Source organism: Marmota marmota, unplaced genomic scaffold (genome assembly GCF_001458135.2).
Source record: "Marmota marmota marmota unplaced genomic scaffold, marMar, whole genome shotgun sequence".
NCBI lineage: Eukaryota > Metazoa > Chordata > Mammalia > Rodentia > Sciuridae > Marmota > Marmota marmota.
The window spans coordinates 193,882-215,232 of record NW_026000119.1 but is presented as its reverse complement, the minus strand read 5'-3'; the positions used below and the strand labels follow the sequence as shown (position 1 = coordinate 215,232).

At 34.5% G+C, this 21,351-nt stretch overlaps 1 protein-coding gene across 3 annotated transcripts in view; it reads right to left on the bottom strand.

The window, feature by feature from the left end:
• The window catches only part of Mapk10 (mitogen-activated protein kinase 10), a 174,287-nt gene that overhangs the window by 68,032 nt on the left and 84,904 nt on the right, over positions 1-21,351 (bottom strand). For all 3 annotated transcript variants that reach the window (XM_015499180.2, XM_015499176.2, XM_015499179.2), the window contains exons 3-7: positions 13,944-14,073; positions 9,288-9,346; positions 8,337-8,475; positions 7,473-7,638; positions 4,603-4,674 (exon numbers count right to left, since the gene is read on the bottom strand). In XM_015499180.2, the coding sequence (XP_015354666.1) occupies positions 4,603-4,674; positions 7,473-7,638; positions 8,337-8,475; positions 9,288-9,346; positions 13,944-14,073 (566 nt within the window). The remainder of the gene's footprint in view (positions 1-4,602; positions 4,675-7,472; positions 7,639-8,336; positions 8,476-9,287; positions 9,347-13,943; positions 14,074-21,351) is intronic.

The following is a 21,351-nucleotide window of genomic DNA, read 5'->3' as shown; positions in this document are numbered from 1 at the left end:
GATAATTCTGTATTGTCTTAAGATTAAGGAACAGACTTAGACTTTGTAGCAATGTATTAGTTAAAAAGTTTATTAGGAAATAAGCATCGCTATTTCAAAGAGTTAAAAAGGAGTAATAAATATCACTGCACTAGATTTAAAAATTCATAACTTTTAAATTTTCTCATTTTACTTTTACCATTCCTAATTCTCATATTCAAAAAATTTAAAAGATGTGCCATCCAGTTAATTTGAAGGTGTATTCTTTATGTCTTCAAGTATATTTTTGGCAAGCCATTTTCCTATTCCATAATACCTTGGTTCTCTGGCAATGATGCATATTTAACTTTTTTACTCTAATTGAAATTTCTTGTGCATGTAGAGGGAAAGGCCAGAGGGAATGTTTTAGCAGTCCAACTGTCAGCTTTAATTGGAGATAATACACTGGAGATCTGAAATTTTTAAATAAGTACCATGTGCCTGTCTTGAACATCACCCAGGTCCAGAGAACTCTGGCCAAGAACTCTAGATAAAGGAACACCCACAGGGCTTGCTCCAAGAGTTCCTGCCTTTTGAAATAGAATGTAAAAAAATAAGGTGGAAAGACTGTGTCTGAAAGAAGCAATTAAAGGAAAGAGCTCATGAAAAGTAAAATGGTGCTAAGGGAGTCTTGGGTAGTCAGGAAAACAGCATGACATCTAGGATGGGTGGAGGGAGGAAGTGGCTGCCACAATCTTTAGAAAAAAAACTTGTAAGAAAGCAACATGAAGCTGCTATACTATAAATTATTATTGGAAGGAACAAAATCTTAGTGAAAAAGTGGAGCTGGCATATTTATTGCTGTCTACTTGAAATTCAGCATGGATCTAAGAATTTTTAGTAGTACTACATACCATATTATGCCAACACATATGCTATGAAATATGTTTTCATCATAAGACTATAGTGAAAATTTAGTGTATAAGAGTGTGTATACAATTATACAACTCATTACATAACAAAAATATTTTAGAAATGTTCCTTTGGATTTTAAAATAATTAGTAAACTAAAGGCTGGAAAAGAAAATGTGTGTTTTTATTTTTAAATTTTGTTTGCCAATGCTATGATTTAGTAATCAATAAACTACCCAGTGGTATCAGCTAGATCATATTAATCACCAAGAAATCCCCACAATGTTTCTCAAGTTGCAAAGATAGTTTTAAGTTAAAAGTTTCAATCACTGATGACAATTTAATAAAATTTCCTGATTTGTCAAAGTGTTTTAGTATTTTTGCTTACAGTTTAGATTAAAAAAAGTTATGTGAAGAGAGAGGAATAAGATTGACTATGATGGTAGAGAATTATCACATAATTTTTTAGTCTCAGAGTAATTCAATTTACTATCAATATTAAAGAATTCATAATTTTAAAGTATTTTAATAATTTTAAATAAAGTCAAGAGAACCTATGATTTTCTTACGTCTGTAAAATCTTTGAAGTAGTTAAGGTATCAATTAACACATACTAAACATTGATATGACTGCCAATAAATGTTGGAATTATTTCAAGATGCTAAACTGTTGGCATATTTCTTCTCCCAATAATAAAAATAACCCTGTCCTTGTGTCCTAATGTCATGGTTTGGTGAGGTTAGTTCAATCACCTGATTTCTCTACATTTGGTAGGAAGTCCTACACATAAAATAATAATTCCTTCTAAAGATGAATGAAACAATTCTACTCAAAATGAACAAAGCATATTATTTCATTGTTTAATAGGGATTTCCATTTTTTAAATGCTATCATGGCTTAAAACATTAAATTATAATTTTAACTACAGGAAAAAATGATCTAAGGGTTTAAATCCAAAGGGAAACATTTCAAACTGACAGTATTTCTTCTAAATCACTTTATTGAAAATTAGTTATCCATATTGAAGTAAAATTTAAATTAAATGGAATGTTTTCTACTGTCAATGTCTTCCTGTAATTTCCATCTTTAAATTAGGTCTGCTTGAAGGATCATTATCATATATGGCAGGAGGCAATCAAAGACCAATATGCTAGGTAATCATGACTTGACATAAAGGAATATGGAATGCAAACCCTTCTCACAATCTATATTTTTTGGATTAGAGATTAAATTCGAGGAACATGCCTATCCAGGATGTAAATTTTATATATTGGTTTTTGCACAGTATCATTCAGTTCCAAATATTTTTCGTAAACAAACTAGAATAAAAGGAAAGAAAGGAAGCTCTGAAAGAATGGAGGCTCTAAAAGAAGAAAAATTGATAGAATAAAGTATTTTGAATTGTGCCATTGTCTTTGTTGGTTTTTCAGAAGGGTTATTTTGTGTTAAAAACTCTTTTTTATCCTAATTTTATAATTTTCTGAATTTAAATTGTGGAAATAAGAGCAAAGCAACCTTGATAAATGCCTAGGGAACTAAACTAAATCCCAGAGAACAACCTGGCTGTGTGAAAATCCAGTGATCTGTGACAGCAATGTCACATGAAAATGAAAAATCCTGAGGCTTTTGTCTCCCACTCACAAGTGAACTATAGAGAGGTGGCTGTGTGACTTCACTGAGTGTTGATGGAAAGGTTTTTTTTCTATTTGGGTTTTTGAAATGTATACACTCCAAAGGCAAAAGCACAAAGAAAATGATTTCTAATTTTGAATAAGATTGGTTCATATAAATGTGTCTGTAGATTGTAATATTGTTCAAATCAACTATATATAATGGATTTCCAAACTATAAATAAATCAAATAAAATGAATTTTCAAAGTAGTCATGTGAAATTTGATGTGTGTGAAATGATACTTTACACTATAAAGAAACATGAAGCAAATGATGATTTAAGAATAAGATTGATTATAAATAAAAGGCTGCCAGGTGGTTATCTTGTGTTCTAGACCAATTCTATATGAGAGGAAAAACCAAAAACAAAAAATAAGTCACAAATTTAAGCACATAGCTACTTTAAGTTTATTAATATTCACATTTAAAAGATTAGGGAGAAACAAATGTAGTTAATTTATTATTTATTTATTTATTTTTGTGTTGGGGATTGAACCCAGGGGCACTTACACACTGGACCACATCCCCAGCTCTCCTTTGCATTTTATTTAGAGACAGTGTCTTGCTGAATTACTAAGTGCCTCACTAAATCTCTGAGGCTGGCTTTGAATTTATAATCCTCCTAACTCTGACTCCCAGGTCGCTGGGATTACAGGTGTGCACCACTGTGCCTGGCTAAATGAAGGTAATTTTAACAATGTATGTTATTTAGCCTAATATGATCAAAATATTATCATTTTAATCCAATCAGTATAAAATTATTAATGAGATGTTTTATATGTTTTTTATATCTTAAAAGTGGTGTACTTTTTATACATATAACATATGTCAATTCAGACTACAATTTCAAGTGTTGTATCAGCAATCTGTAGTTAGTGGCCCTCTATTGGACAGTAAAGGGCTAGAAGATCATTATATTACACCAATGTCTAGCAGAATTAATAAATGCATTGATGTATATTCATGCATGCTGATTGTGATAACAACTTCCCATTGAGTTAGGTTTTGGGGTTTTTTTTTTGTATTATTGCTCTTTTTTTCTACTGAAATAATGATAATGTTTTTCTTATATAAAAATATTCCTTTATAGAACTTTCTGAATCAAATTGAATGATTGCCAGAGTTATATGGCCCACTTTTCTTATCATTAATTTACACAAAAATATATATGTAGTAAATATAATGAATTTGCCCTGCATTATGATTGTTAAAATTTGTCCACTATCGCTAGTATGTAAATTTTATTATTCATATATTATATACACAATGTGTAACATTTTTCGAGTGAACTTTTGGTAGTTTAAGATACATGCCTGCTGAATTAGTAATTTCAGCTCACAGAAATCTCCTAAGAAATTTCTGGTGGAAAGTACTACAAGACCCAGTGATAGAATTCAAATTCCCACTTCTTTGTAAAATTCCAAATTTGGTGGGTAAAGCAATTATCTATTTTTATGTCACATCATCAAGTTAAGTGAGAGGAGCCTATTTTACACACACTTGACCTCTGACAATCTGAATAATAATTGTGATTTTTTAAATATAGAAGCTCGTGTTTTGAGGCAGATATGCTATATTGACCTATTTTAAGACTGGATACAGTGTCAAGAGTAATTCAAATCAATAAAGCCAAATACAGAAGCTCAGGATGTCAGCAAGGAGAGAAATCATTATGTCTAAGTATAAAATAATTTTAGAAGGGAGATAAAAAATTACTTGCAAATAGTGAGGTTTTTTGCTAATTATAAGTAGCTATATTTTAATCATTTGGATCTGGTGGCATCTCTTATTTATAAAAAAAATAGCATTGCTGTATTGAATTGCAGGCAAGGAAGTAATTTAAGAAGAAAAAAGCTTATTGAAAATTTAATTAAAATAAATCATTGTGGTAGATAGTTTACAGGACTGGTCAGATTATAGAAATTATCACTTTTTTAAAATTACGATTACACCACTTACCCAACTTTTTGCTTCTATCTTTACTCGCCTGGTAAAATCATTACGTGTTTAAAGGGAGAGAAAACAAAACAGGTAAAGCTGCAGCAAAAGGTACAAGGATACAGTCCCTTCCTGGAAAGAGGATTTTGTGGCGAACCATTTCTCCCATAATGCATCCCACAGACCATATATCCACTAGAACAGGAGAGAGAGGGAAGTGAAGAAAAGGGAGGAAAGTAAAGTTAACTAAGATAATTGACCTCTGAAGGAAGAGGAAAAAGAACAGTTTGATTAGAAGGTACAAATTTCACCTCCTGCCAAAAGCTGACCAAAGGGTGAATTAAAAACAGCACTACACGATTATATAAAGCGTCTAGTACAAGAACTCAAATTAGTTTTAAAAATTACTTTATGAATGCCCAAGAATGCCTCTTACTGGCACAAAGCTAAACCAAAAGTTCTCCATGGCAGATGACAGCTCACAGTCAGCAAGAGGGTTTGAATATCATTTGTTGGATGAAAAAAAAAAATCAACCTGTAAGGATGGCTGTTTCCCTTTCCTATTCTACCCAGTTATATGGTTTGGGTTCAAAATAATAATTCAACGAAATTCAACAAACTAGGAAATGGTTGGGACCATACTTTACAGGTAGTAGAATTGGAATTTCTTGCTAGTTGAGACAGTTGTTTTCCTCCAGAAATTATCATTCAAAATAAATATCAGTTTTAATTTCTATTTGAAATGTTTTAAGAAAAATAATATCTGATGAATACATGTGTATGAAGAGTCATCTAGAAGTAAAGTGAAATTAAAGGTATTAATGGTGTTAAAATTTGCTGAGACCATAAATTTGCCAGTCGTCCTACTTGTTTTGTTAGCTGAACATACTTCACAGTTAGCCTTCTCTTACCAACCTTAACACTCTTCCAACTCGCCTTTTATTAAGGACAAAGGAAATTTTGGGGCAAAAACATTATGCTGAATTGCTCGGTGGGGAAGGAAGGCAGGGTAAGGTGCACAGGACAGCTAGGCATGCCTGATGCGGGAGCAAGCAGGTTTTTCTGCATGATAACCTTCCTCTGCTCAGAGGGAGGACAGCCCAAAGGTACAAGGAACACCTTCTCCATGCTCCTAAGGAAGCCAAAAAACAAAGGCAATAATTTTCAGCCCTTTCTGGTGAGCAAAGGAAAAGGGGTTGAATACCAATTGTCTGCATGGAAAAGATCTGAAAAGCCACAACAGGCAAATTTTAGACCCCAACCCCCCTATACATTCTTAATTTTTTATGACACATATTATTTACTCATATTTATGAGGCAGGGTATGATATGATGTAATATTTGATACATGTATATAATGTGTACTGATAAAATCAGGGTAATTAGCATATCCATCACCTCAAACACTTATCAATTCTTTGTGTTAGGAATACTCAAAATCCTCTTTTAGCTATTTTGAAATATATGAATTATTGTTAGCAATAGCCCTTGGTTCTTAAGTTTCCTTTAATTGGTTCCCCCTTCAAGTTTTAAAAAATAAATTGTGACAATCGTATGTGACAGAGTTCCTTGGGAGAGGCTCCATTCACCTCTTCTGAGTCAAAAGGTACCAGAACTCTGACACTGGCCACCACGGTGAGCCTGACCTTCTTAAGAGCTGACTTTTCACCTTCTGTAAAAATGCATAACAGCATTGACTTTCTTCTAATCTGAAGGTACACAAAGTTTAAAACTTCCATGTCCAGGGAGTTTCCTAAAAGTGCCCTGTAGCACCTGTACATAAAAATACAATAATTATTCATATAATATTCATAAAAATAGACTTCTGGGAAGAAAATAGAGTAGAATATAAAAACAGGTATAAAAGGTACATTGAGTATGTATATATACAAACCTAAATTTAAGCTATTTTAATTTTTTAGTAAATATATTTTAATAAGCTATTCCTTGAAACAGATATTCTCATCAAAATAATATATCACAAGGCCTTATAACAGGTATTTTATACATCCTTAATTTTAGTCAATGAAAATCCAATTTGAATATACTTTAGTCTTTATATAAACTTAAAGTGTTCATGTATACTAGATGTTTTTCATGAAAACGGTAATGTACTTTGTATGTGTGTGTGTGTGTGATACTGGGGATTGAGCCCAGGGCCTTGTGCATGCAAAGCAAGCACTCTACCAGCTGAGCTACATCCCAAGCCCAATGGTAATGTATTTTGTGTATGTGTTTGTGATACTAGAGATTAAATCCAGGAGCACTCTACCACTGAGCTACACCCCAGCCCTTTATATATTTTACTGTGTGACAAGGTCTCACTGAATTGCTAATGTTGGCCTCAAATTTGCAGTCCTTCTTCCTCAGCCTCCAGGGGAGCTGTGCAGCTCCACCTGGTTAGTACTATAAAATTTAATATTTTCCTTTCTGTGTATCTGGGATTTATAAAAAATTTACTAGGCAACTGCTATCATAAAATTAATTACAGAGCATTTTAAAGTGTTTAAGAAACTGTTATCCAACTTGAATAATGTGTGTGGATTATTCCAACTTGACTATTTAGTGCTTATGAAGAATCTCACTGCAAGGATCTTTTTGTTGATCTTTGCCTAGGACTGGAATCATGAATCTAAGATATGACACAAAAGCCAAATAGTAAAATTAAATAGCATTCTTCCTGTTTTCACATTCAGTCTGAACCTAGCATCAACACAAATAGCAATTTTTCTCAATATCTATAGCATGCATGCTAATCAGTATTCATTTGATTGTTTAGTCAGACTCCATTTATAATTCTTTTTAGCTCTAACACTTCAGTGATCTTCTATCAAAGCATCCTTCACATTTGTAATGAGTGATTCTTCCTAGTAGTAATTTTTTAAAAAGTAAGCTCTGAATATGAAAGCTGGCAGTTCTATTTTTGAAAAATTCATATTCCTGGCTATCCAAAGCATGCACCCATTTTCTTCACAGTTGAAAAGCATCCCTACCGTTCTCCTTGTAGCCCATTCCCAGGATGACCTCAGGGGCTCTGTAATAACGTGTCACCACATAAGGGGTCATCATGAAGCTTGTGCCTGCTGTCCTGGCCAGTCCAAAGTCAAGGATTTTCAATGTGCAATCAGACTTGACTACAATGTTACTTGGTTTTAAATCCTGACAATAGGAACAAGGGAAGAAATTAAAAGCCAGCATCCAATAGAACTTGTAATTTTCACCTACTCCATCAACATGGCAGTGTTACAACTGCACTAAGAGGGTCCTTCTTGACTGCAGAGCCGTCTAAAAGGCATATGTTACTGTTACACAGAAGTTCACAATTAGTTCTGGATTTTAAAAACTGTCCTCAGATATTCTTTAAAATTGTTTAAATCCCAAAGAGAACTGTATTATCATTTTTACAATTTAAGCTTATCCTGGGAAGAAGTTTTAGGGGGAAAAAAGCATATCATTTATTGTCATCTCTTAGGTTTTTCCTCCAGGCAACCTAAAACTTTTGGTATATATTTCATTTCTAGGCCCAACAGGAACAAATCAGGATAACTGATTTTATGCTTCCAGAAATGAACTGTGGAAATGAACTGTCTTATTTCAGCTACACATATGACCTCTGTCAATCAAAGAGCTAGAAGGCATAAGGCCTATCAGGAGCTGACTATCAATGAGCTGACAAAATAAAATTTGACCTCAGTACAAGTGTCTTCTACATATTAGTGAACTACGTGTTAATTCTACTAATAAAGGAGTGTACAAATACACTATATTTGACCAAATACAACATAAAGAAAATAATCTCCAAGTTTCTTTTCTTTTCAAATGTCTCTTAACTATGACTTTAGAGAAGGTATTCTTACCCTGTGAATAATCCCAGCAGAGTGGAGATGCTTGATGCCACACAACATTTGGTATAGCAGGTAAGACATTCGCTCATGGTCTAATTCCATCTGAATCACCTGACACAAGTTGGCATCCATCAGTTCCATTACTAAGTAACTAGAAGGTAAATCCATAAGGTTGGTTCTAATCACAAGATCTATAAAGTCCTTTAGTCACATTAGAATCCTGTACTAAATCTGTAAGTTTTCTGAATGTCCTAATTCTTCCTTTGACTGAAGCAAGAATATGAAAAAGTTTCCAGTATTGCATGAGTCTTAGCTGTAGTAACTCTAATAGAAGGTTACTAATAGAAACATCATCTATTAGTGTGTAGTTAATGCCCAAATTTATTCTACTTTTATCTTGCTCTCTCTTTTCTCTGTATTTCTTTAACTCTTTCCTGAATATTATGATTACAAATAAGAAAAAAAATTTCAGGACAAGTGCTTCCAGTAAATCCATGTAGGTGTGTTAAAGTAGACAATGCGTAGGGAATGACTTCCTTTCCTCTTTATTGTTGCTATAGTTCTAAATAGATTAATTTTTGAATAAAATCAAAGGCACCACAAAAATAGAAATAAAGAATAAGGATCTTTTATTAAAATAGAAATATTAATAATATAAATTGAATCATCCTAGGAAGCTCACAGAATCAATTAATAGTAAATAAATAAGCCTTTCCTCATTGAACCAAGAACATAGAACAATGAAGCATAAAGCACACAGAGCCATAGACTAGAAAGATCTTTCAGGAAGTAACAGCACAGACAGAATCTGATTTTATCTTTTCACTTGGACATTTCATTTGATCCCGACTCTCACCTCCCTTTAATCTCTACAACAGATTTCATATCTCTCTCTCTTTCTCTCATTTTTCCTAATGATTGGAGTGCTTTTTTTGCCCTTCCTTAATAAGTTTTGTTACTTACACATCTTGGAACTCCTCCAGCGTTTTCTGGGGTGTGAAGACATTTAATAAACTAATAATCTGGAAAAGAAAGCATGGAAGGGACAGAGGAAAGAGAGAAAGAAGACTGGATTATTTATTTATATAGTGGATTATATATTTATTCAACTGAAAGGTACTTACTGGACCTTTGGTAGAAATAGAAAAGTGTGGAAAATTTCTAGACTTTCTCATATAATACAGAACATATATTTAGAAAAGACACGTGATCTTTTCCTTTAGGTTAATGATGCAGTTAAAAAGTTCGGGTTATGAGGCAGCAGGAAAAGTCAGAAAAGACATATAACTGTTATCCTGCTTTAGTGTGATTCTCCATGGTAGGACACAGAGCTACCAGATTATTTTTTAAAAAGGAGATAAAATCATATGAGAGGAGAAAGACAATAGTGAAACACTCAATAAGATATATCAAGGTGATATTTTTCCTCCACATGTACAAAGTGGTGCCTTAATTCAAGATTTTTTTTTATCGCTACCATAGTGTCTTTTATTTCTTTCTCACACTCAAATATAACTTAGACTAATGCCTTAATATATGTGGGGAGAGATACATCTTAGATACTATCAGCTATGAATTTAGTGGAAAAATATATTTTAAAGTTCCCTAAGTTAGTTCTAAACTTTTTGTTTCTTGCTTTAATTACTTTGTTAATTAGTTAATTAAAATTTTACCTTTTAGAATAAGTAAATTTTAAAAACCTTTATCATGGTTCCACACAACTATGTGCATATCATGGTTCCACACAATTATGTACATTCTTCATCTAAATATTCTATATTAATGTGCCAGAGGAAAATGAAAACAAAATATGTAAATAAGAATCTTCTACTTACAAGGTAGTTACAGTTTATAAAAACTGGAGAAGTACAAGTTCATGATTAAAACAGCTTGAAACCATAAATAAATGACTTTTAGTAAACTTCATAAAAGGTACAGAAATATATGAAACACACCAAGTAATTAAAAACTAAAACAAATGATTTTAAACACCAGAGAAATGCAGTCACTTTTATGAAATTCTTTAATTTGTTGGGAAATTAATGAGAAGAAAATCACAATACCATTCAATATTTTCTAGTGTATATATATATATATATATATATATATATATATATATATGACAATGGTATAACATACCAAAAAAGAAAACTGAGAATATATTTCCTAAAGCAACTTTACAATATTAAAAACACACTTGGGACTGGGGATGTGGCTCAAGTAGTAGGGCGCTCGCCTGGCATGGGTTCGATCCTCAGCACCACATACAAATAAAGATGTTGTGTCTGCCGAAAACTAAAAAATAAATATTAAAAAATTCTCTCTCTCTCTCTCTCTCTCTCTCTCTCTAAAAAAAAAAACACACTTAGATCAAAAATTATTTCAAAATATCTTTAACACTTAAAATTAAATTGTCCACTAATTTTGCATACTTAATTGTAGTAAGTGTTGAAAAATGTTTATGTAATAGATATTTAATTTGAAAATCTATAATGGGCCTCTTTCTCTAGTACTTCACCAATCTCATAAAATAACTTATTTCATTTTGATATTTGTTTAAACAAACATAGGGCACACATTCACACAAAACCCATTAAGTATGGAAACATGCTAACCCCCATTATCTGATGAACAATAAAATATAGTTAATTTAAATTAGTCTAAGAAATAGCATTGTGATTTTAAATAAACAAAGATTTATTATTTTAAAAAGTCAATTTTCAAAGTCTATTCCTTATTGTCTCGTCTTACTTTCCCATTTCATATATCCTTGTTTTATAACCTTTGCCTACTCTGACTTCCCTATTAGACATTCCTGCCTGTTATTTCTATAGATGATCACTTCTTTATAAATTTTAATACCCCCTAATAACCAATTTAAAAATTTTTTTCTTATAAAGTGATCATCACAGGTATTCTGTTTTAGTTTACAGTTTCCAACAGGTTTCTTACTCAGTTCTTTCATCTCAGCATCTTGGGAAGCAGAGATATGAATCAAAGTTTCCATGGTCCCACAATCACAAGAATTCACTTCCTAAAATTGAATATTTGTTTTCTAAATGAATTTTATTCACTACTATTAGAGACCAAATAGAGTTTCTTCATTGCTTTTCCTTTACTTTCAACAGCATTAACAAAAGCTCTATATTCTAATTGCCTTTTCCTTAGTATTACAAGTTCTAATTGAGAATTTACCATTGGATATAAATGAATTTCCTATTAATGAAATTTGGTATACATGCATGCATATATACTTACACACATAAAGAGCAGGTAGGATGCTATTTACAAATTATCATTGTGCAGTAGTCTGTTTTTTGTTACTATAAAAATATCTGAGGCAGACTAACTTTATAAGGAGAAGAGTTTTTTTTTAGCTCATAATTCTGCAGCATCAAGAGCTTGAGGCCAGCATCTGTTTACCTCTAGAGAGTACCTCATGGCAGATGGTATGTGTGGGAGGAAAATATCACATCTTGAAACAGGAAGTCTGAGAGTGATTTGGGGGTTGGATTCACTCTTACAACTTGGTCTTGTGAAAGGCAAGGGGTCCCATGAGAACTACCTTAATTCATTCTGAAGGTATATCCACCAAGGACCTACAGACATCCCTTTGGATCCCACTTGTTAAAATTCCCATCTCCTTTCACATCCCCACACTGGAAACTAAGCTTCTACCATGTAACCTTTGAGGGACACATTCAGGGTATATTTTCCTCAAATTGGCCAAGTAATTGGGCACTTCTCCACAATGTATTGCATTATAGGATCTGGATGGAAGACTAGGGAAAGAGAAATACACATATGCAAGACTTTTTGTATAGTTTCTTCATTGCTTATATGCCTCCATCTTCCATTTCATACTCTTTATTACCATAAAATACGTTGCCAAGTGGTGAATCTTATCTCTACCTTTACTTAACATCTTAAGAGAAAAAAATCACTTTACTATAGTGGTTTTCCTTAGGAATCCTTTTTTCCTTTCATTTATATATTCCTTCTAGAAGTCTCATATTCCTCGAATGGCCATATCAATGATGAGCACATATTTCATAAAATTTTTCTTTCTTAGTGAGGACTACCCTGTTCAACCTACTTAAAAAAATAACCCTACCTCACCCTGCACTAACCAACATTTTTATCTTTCTTCTTTGCATTATTTTACTTAAATTAAGTAATGTCACCCTCTGACATTCACAGGTTTACTTATCTATTTTGTGGACTGCCTTTCTCTCGTTAGTAGAATCTAAGCCCACATGGGAAGGATTTATCTCCATTTGCTTCCTGACATATTCTTAGCATCTAGATTTGTGTCTGGCACATTTTGTTCATTCAACAAATACATGGCAAATGACCGAATTAAAATGTCATTGGTCTCAAACAACTCAACAGCATGAAAACAAATAACCTGACTTAAAAGTCACTGCAGTGACTTTTAAACACTGTCATTGAGCCTGAGTCTACATTAATTGTATTTTAAACATCTTTTAGCCAAACATTTGCTTATTCTTAGGACCACTAGTAATAGATGGTTAGCTACATAACAAGAACCCTTCTTTATAAACTACACTGATAATTTTATATTCTGTATGATTTTTATATTTAAAAACTTTGTAGGGAGTTTTGATAGCTATCATCATTTTATTTTTAATAATTTATTTAATTATATACTTATAATTAATATAGTAAGATTAATAAATGTATTATATTAAATTATTAAGAATACTCTATAAAAATAATGAATTATTTCTCCTTACAAAGAAGAAAATGGAGCAGGAAAAGTTCTATAGGCCTTCTCCTGGAATTGAAGAAGCTTAGACACTGAGGAAAACAATCCTATTTTTGGTCTACCCTGATGAATTCCAATGAGAACATGTTTTTTGGGGGGGTTTTTTGTTATTTTTTTAAAGAGAGAGAGAGAGAGAGAATTAATCTTTTTTGTAGATGGACATAACACAATGCCTTTATTTTTATGTGGTGTTGAGAATCGAACCCGGGTCCAGCCCGTGCTAGGGGAGCGCTCTACCACTGAGCCACAATCCCAGCCCCAAGAGAACATGTTCTTGATAATCCCATTCCAAAGTACTTTGGAAATATGTACAAGCCTGTTTGCCCAACCCTAAGAAAACAAGATGCCAACATACAGTGTGTACACTAAAGAGGCCACTGCGAAGCTATAGCTAAAACACAAAGGAGAAAACACAACTAGTAAAACTTCAGCGGTTAATAATTAAATTTAAATATAAAGAAATTTAGTTTATCCTTCTGTAGGCTTTGGGGTGTGTTTTTGTTTGTTTTGGCATTTTGTTTTACTTTTTGGAAAATATGAAGCTTTCTGGTTAATTAGAAGCAAGATAACCAAATAAGGTTAATTTTATAACAGGGACATATCTATCAAGTTCATCTCCTCCTTGCCATATGGCTTTTAGGTGATATTTTAAGCAGGAAGCTACCACGAGGATAACAAAGTCAAGTGTAGCATATGGTTGAGATAAACAATTCTAAGAGGCAGAAACTGGAAAGTAAAGAAGGCCTTTCCTACTCAAGTTGATTCTTATTTTCTTCCCCAATATCACAGTTTCCTATCACTGATAGTTTGAAAATAATTAGGAAACTCACATTTTTATGGTTCACACACTTCATGAGGACCAGCTCCCGGTAAGCTCTCTTGGCATGTGTTTGGTTCTGAAATGGCCGGCTGAGCTTCTTAATGGCCACATTTCTGTCAAGGACAGCATCATATGCAGCACTGCAGAGATTCAAGAGCAATCCAAAATTAGGAACAAAAGAGCCTTAGCATTTCTACCTAAATAAGGGTATGGGTAAAAAAAATAACACTTTGGAATTCTACTCAGATACCATCTTCTCAGATCACATGCTAATCAGACTCATAAAGATAAGAGTGACTGTTAGAAAATTAAGGAGGAGGAGGAGGAAAAATAGAAAACAAAGAGGAGGAGGAGGAAGAGGAAGAAGATGAAGAGGAGAAGGAAGCATAGTATCTTGGAAAAATACATTATATAATTGCATCGATGAGTTAGGAATGAGAGGAAAAGTAGTAAAATTGTTTACATTTCCCATCGGCCATGTGACCATGGCAAGTTATTTCATCTTTCTCAGCTTGAATGTCTCATTAACATATTACATTTAGGTATATTCTTGCTATAAAGTCCCATAGGTTCTTTGGTTATTATTTAAAATAATCAAACATTCATTCTTTTCCCAGTCATAGGAATGAGTTTTTAAGGTATAACACTAGTTGTCATGAAAGCATGGGTTGGTTAATGATCAAAGTGCACTTGTTAAAAATAACAAAGCTCAAAATAAGATATGCAATCAGAAGAGGTTTCAGAACCACAAATAAAACACTCAATGAAATAAATCATCACTTAGCGATGTAAACAAATGTTTCTTTCATACTAAGAATACATAGGTCTGAAGGTCAAATGAGAAAGAGAAAGAGGCTCTTCCTGCAACTATTCCTAATAACGCATTCACAAAATGTTTGTTTTCCATCCCTGCAACTTTAAATTTTGCTGGGGTTTGTCTTTGTGGCAGAAATCAGGATCCCCTACAACTGACCTGTTGAATTAGAAATAACATTACCATTTAGAGCTTATGCTACTGAACTAAAAGACAAAAGTGGAGGTACTACTGTACTATGAGATAATGACAGACCCACAGGATAAGGTTGAACAAAATCTTGGAGTTCATCTGGTCCAGGCAACCATTAAATATTCATTTCTCTATTAAATATCTCCAACAAAAGTTGGATCTGTCTCTGCTTGTAAACTTTCAAAAACAAAACTCATTAGTACCAAGTCATCTCACTTAGTTGTTGGACAACTTTGAGAATAGAAATGCCATCATTCTAATAAGCAGAGATGAATCTCTCTGGTTTCCTTTGCATTCTAGTGCAACTCAAAATGAGCATTCCCTTTTTAGTGTGATAGACCTTAATGTTTGAAATCTATTAAAGGGCTGAGCACTATGTTTATCATGAAGTGAGCAGTTCATAAGTCTTAGCTTTATTATTTTCCCAAGTCTTTTTCTTATTAATCTAAACATGATGATTTCCGATCACCACTTGTTAGAATGTGGTTTCCAGTTCTATCACCATCTGGTCAGTTTCTTTTGAATATATTCCAGTCTGTCAATATTATCCTAAAATGTGGACTATGAACTAAATAAAACATGGTTGCTATAGGCATGCAGTATTACTGAAGATTAGGGTAGAATTATCAAATCCTCCATACTTTCATATCCTCATTCATTCATCAGTTCCGTTCTGACATAGTTAATGTACCGGTCTGTTGTGGCTTCCTTGAGAATAACATCACAAATTATTGACTCACAGTGAGTCTACATTCACTAAAAAATATCATCTTTTTAAAAACTTGTGCTGCTACTGCATATTGTCACCCCTAGTCCTTTAGTTTTAACACTTGTGTTTTTTATTAATTTTTTATTCATATATGACAGCAGAATGCATTACAATTCTTATTACACATATAGAGCACAATTTTTCATATCTCTGATTGTATACAAAGTATATTCATACCAATTCATGTCTTCATACCTGTATTTTGGATAATAATGTCCATCACATTCCACTATCATTTGTAACCTCATGCCCCCTTTTTCCCTTCCAACCCATCTGCCCTATCTAGAGTTCATCTATTCCTCCCATGCTTTGGCTCCCTATCCCACTATGAATCAGCCTCATATCAGAGAAAACATTTGGCATTTGGTTTGGGGGGATTGGCTAACTTCACTTAGCATTATCTTCTCTAATTCCATCCATTTACCTGCAAATGCCATGATTTTATTCTCTTTCATTGCTGAGTAATATTCCATTATGTATATATGCCACATTTTGTTAATCCATTCATCTACTGAAGGGCATCTAGGTTGGTTCCACAGTTTAGCTATTGTGAATTGTGCTGCTGTAAACATTGATGTGGCTGTGTCCCTGTTGCATGCTGTTTTTTAAATCCTTTGGGTATAGACTGAGGAGAGGGATAGCTGGGTCAAATGCTTGTTCCATTCCCAATTTTCCAAGAAATCTCCATACTGCTTTCCATATTGGCTGCACCAATTTGCAGTTCTTTTTAATCTACCAATGGCAGCACAGGCAAAGGAAAAAATCATGTGGATATGCATCTTATACAGGATGCACAACAACAGAAGACTTAAAAATATACTACTTCCCAAAGTTAAGTAATTGCTATCAGCAGAAAATTGATCAGTCATATTAAAGAGAAAGACTGAATCTTATGCCCAAACAACACAGTTAAAATCATTATTATATCTTAATTTAAAAAAAAAAAGAATGACAGCTATGAAGGCATATAAAGGAGTCGGAAGTCAGACAACTATGGCAATGCTTAAACAGTCGATCCAGTGATCCAAGAAGATGGATGCATTCTTATTGCAATTGTCAGAGACAACAGTCAATTAGCATTCTGATCAGGGTCTCCTTGGGTTGATTCTACCCCCATCATTCAACATTCTATTCAACAGACTCTCCTTGAAAGGGCTGCATGCATAAATATTGCCCCTATTTGGTCAGCTTGGCTGTCATATTTATTTTAATTTAATAAATCAATATCTGGTTTTATAATGTGAGGCTTATCAATGTGGGTTCAAGTCCCTGAGATACTGACCTGGTCCTGCAAGTCAGTGGACCAACCACCCCCCTGCCTCATAGAGACTAACTAAGGAAATGCTACCCTCTGAGATTTCCTGGCTGGCAGGTTCCTAGTTCCTCTGAGAAATGTTCTGGCGTTCTCCCTTCCTCTGCTACCTCTACTTTGCAGCAATTTTAGGTATGAATCTCAGTTCTGCTTCTTTCTAGATATAGTTATGAAAAGTTATTTATGTTTTTGACATCAGTTTCCTCACATTTAAAATGGAGATAAGAGTAGCCTGACAAGACTGTTGTCAAGAGTAAATGAGTTACCTATTTATAATGCTCACTCAGTAAATGACTAATGCTGTTTTTAAAATCATTGTCCTTATTGTATTTATTACATAATACAGGGCAGAATAAAGTACAAATTCCTACAGCGTATGTGACAATTAGACATACATCTACTAATTAGCAATTTCTGGTCTTTCTACTAATTACAAATCCATTCAACTGCTCCACCATCTTGATCACATTTGTCAAGTTTGCCCTATAATATCATAAAAGATTGGGTAGAAATCCTTGTTAAAATATAGATTCATGAGAACCACACAATTCTTTGACTTCCCACTTTAAAAAGCAATCAGGTATAATTTTTTCTATATAATTTGTTGGAATCTTTATTCCCACTGATGACTGTATTTTTTTCTTAAAGGGTAAGAAGGTATCATTTCTGATCCATGTCATGCTCAGCAGACTTCTTTTACAACCTCTTTCTTCCCTCTGAAGTATTAAAGAGACTTCAGAGTTAAATGTAGAAATCTCCAGATTATATAAACCAGCTAGCACTCTGGATTCCAACAAGTTCCTGAAGATGCTCCATGAGAGGTTTATAAAGCAGAGGTGAGGGTGGTGGTCATCTTCTGTCATTTCTGGCTGGCAGGGTGACTCTGGAGGAGATGTGAGGTTTTCTTCCAAAGAAGTAATTTGTGTCATTCTCCAGATTTCAGGCTGAGAAGAGAAGTTAAGGCAGAGGCAGCAGACAAGAAACAAAGTTGCACTTCCTGGACCCCAGCAATATGGATCAGTGACAGAAGCAATGATAGATGAACAGTTCCAGCTTAAGGATTCTCTAAAGTCAGTTACGATCATATGTTCTGGAAACTCAGTGGTTCTAGAATATTCAGAGGTGGGGTCTTCCCTGATGTCTTAGCTATCCAGTGCCTGGGAGTCCTTTGGGAAAGACAGACTAAAGCCCACTTCTCCAGGTCTTGCAATGATTTTACAGGCACCAATTTACTGTATTAAATCTCTGCTTGCTGAAAATGTTTCTGTCTCCCACTGCGAGCCCTGGATGACACTACCGTCTCCCATTTTCTGTAATTCCTCAGTGATTACTGGCAGCAGTTTGGCAAAACATCTACAAATTGGCATCACTGATACTGAACAGTCACATATTGATGTCTGAAAGTTTTCCGCCAGTCTTAAATCATTTTAAGTCTTGTTCCATAGAATCATGTTTTTTTTTTCCTTTAAGCAGTTTTCTCCCTCTCTCTCTCTCTCTTTTTTTTTTTTGTTCATGCAAGTGAAAATGGTAGCAAATCTTTATGAAGATTTTCCTGCAACTTTCCAGCAATTTTGCTGAAGATTTTCCAGCAATTTCTTGACTATAATTCTAACCCACTTCCATTACTACAGGTCTATTCATAAAAGAAAGATACAGTTTTCTGTTGTTATGTGAGGTGACAGTGGTGGCCATCTTTTGACATTTTCTGGCTGGCAGGCTGCCTCTGGGGAGATTTGAGGTTTTCTTTTCTTTTTCATTTTCTTGTCATTTAATCCAGTTATAAGGTGCTATAAAGCTATGTTTATCTCCTTGTATAAGATGATATAAACACACACACACACACACACACACACACGAGGGACTCTTATTCTCCACGTATTTATCAGAGTTTTTTTTTTCTACTGGCAATTGCAGATAACCTCTTACTCAGATATTTTTCCTGAGGCATAATGGTTTATTTGATAATGTTTTATTGTTCCCCTTCCCTTTTACATTTAAACTTTTCTTAGTCATATTAACATACAGTGGGATGGGGAGGAATCACTACACAACATGAGCAGAACTTTATCTCCTAATCAACAACAATAATCCAACAATCAAAACATCATTGGAGCATTTCAAACATCTTCAGCCATGTCCTGGCAAGCCAAATTCTGTCCTGGGATACATATTGTACCCTGCACATTTCCACATTTGTACTTAGACCTTTTCCATGACCTAGACTTCAGATGAAATTTAATAAAAATTTTCTACCCAATGCCCTCAAATAGCTGATTTAATGACCAAAGTTTGCATTCCTATTCCACTATCATGTACTGTGTTGTTGAACCCACTTCTGCTTCAAGGCAGAAGGACCTTGCATCTTCACTTTGTTGGCCTTACCTCGTAGTTCAGGTTTCAGTTCAAGTCTCCTCTCAAAAAGGTCTTCCTTAATCTCCCCATTAAAAGTCAACCATTGATTTTTTTAATTTGTTATTTTTGTCATTGAATTGTTTGGATGTGTCAGTTCCACTGTGTGTGTGTGTGTGTGTGTGTGTGTGTGTGTAATTCTTTTGATAACAGGTAGAGTTCTTCCTAATAATGACAAATAATGAAGGGACTCAGCACAGAACAGAAAGGCCAGAAGCAGACTCATCTAAGTTTTAGGGAAGCATGATGATTTTTGTGAGCCCTAGGCACTTCTGCATTCTGATTTTTAAATTGGTTCTCAGCATGTTGATTTCAAAAAAAGAAAATAATGGGAGAACTTCATTAGAGTTTCCAAAGGACAGTATTGCAGGTACTGTGATACACTAAGATTCCCCTCAGAATAAAGTACTTACTGCCCCAGATGTTGAAAGTGCTATCAGCAGACAGCCCCTCAACTCTTGGCCCCCTGGGTTATGACCTCTGATGAAAAGAGCTGCCTAACCTAAGGTTTCACCCTCATCACAGGCAGCCTTAATTCAATGACTGACAGACATGGGGATTATACAATCCTGGGCAACTCATTCCAATTTGGGACAGCTGGTAATGCTCATTCCATCTCAGAACTCCCAGACTGACTCCCAGTCAGCAGAGGATTCCATTGAGACTGTAGTACAGCTGAACTTTTGCCTCTGCTTCATCTCTTCTTTTCTTTTTTAAAACTAGTCATGGAGATCCAACATGGCAGTGGGCGCAGAGAGATCAAGTCTCTGACTTCTTCAGCTGCGTGGGCATAGGGAGTCGTAAACTGTCTAAATGCTGTTTGCTCAGGATCACTAGGCAATGCTGAGCTGACAGGGTGAACAGTCTGGGCCTTTCAGAACACACACCGAGCCCGGATCTGCTGAATTCAAGCTCCTGTATGACTGCTTCTCGCAGACAAACTGCTGTGACTCGGCACTAGACAATCCCGCTGAAACAACTGGTCAGCCCTTCTGAACCTACGGAGGTTAATGCCAACCGAGCCTTCATAGGCAGTGGCCACAGGATTGAAACGGGGCTTGGGAGAGCCAGTCAGGACCCAACCGTTGCATTGGTCACCCGGCAAAGGGAACGAACTGTCGCCACTTGCATGGGATACCACCATGGCAGAGAACTGACGTCACCTGAATGCGCTGGAGGAGATAAATCCATTGAAACCGGCGGCGACAGTGACTTCTTCCCTTCCCTTCTAATACCTTTCCTCCCAAACATCAAATAAATTTTTAGGAGTAAACAGTAACTCAGCAGTCAAACAGAACAAGAAGTAACATGAGCAACATGAAAAAGCAAGGAAGAAAAGGAGTACAAACTATGCAGGACAGCCTAAATATTCAGGAGGACCTAGAGGAGACATCATAAAAATGGTCAAATAAAGAACTCAAGGATTACCTTAGACAGATGGAATGGAACCTTAAAGAGGATATGAGACAGCAAATTCAAACAGTGAAAGAACACATTAAAAATGAATTACATAAACAGATAAAAGAAGAAATTAAGCATCTTTATCAGGAGATAGAGATTATTAAAAAAATCAAACAATAATTCTAGAAATGAAGGAAACTATAAACCAAATTAAAAACTCAAATGAGAGTATCACTAACAGAGTGGAGCAAGTAGAAGCCAGAACGTCAGATAATGAAGACAAAATATATCATCTTGAAAAGAGTCTAGCCAACTCAGAAAGGCTGGTAAAAGATCACGAGAAAAACATCCAAGAGATATGGGATAACATAAAAAAACCAAACTTAATAGTCATCGGGATAGAGGAAGGTATAGAGGTTCAAACCAAGGGAATGAGCAACCTGCTGAATGAAATAATTATAGAAAACTTTCCAGAAATAAAAAGGAAATGGATATACAAATTGTAGATGCATACAGGACAC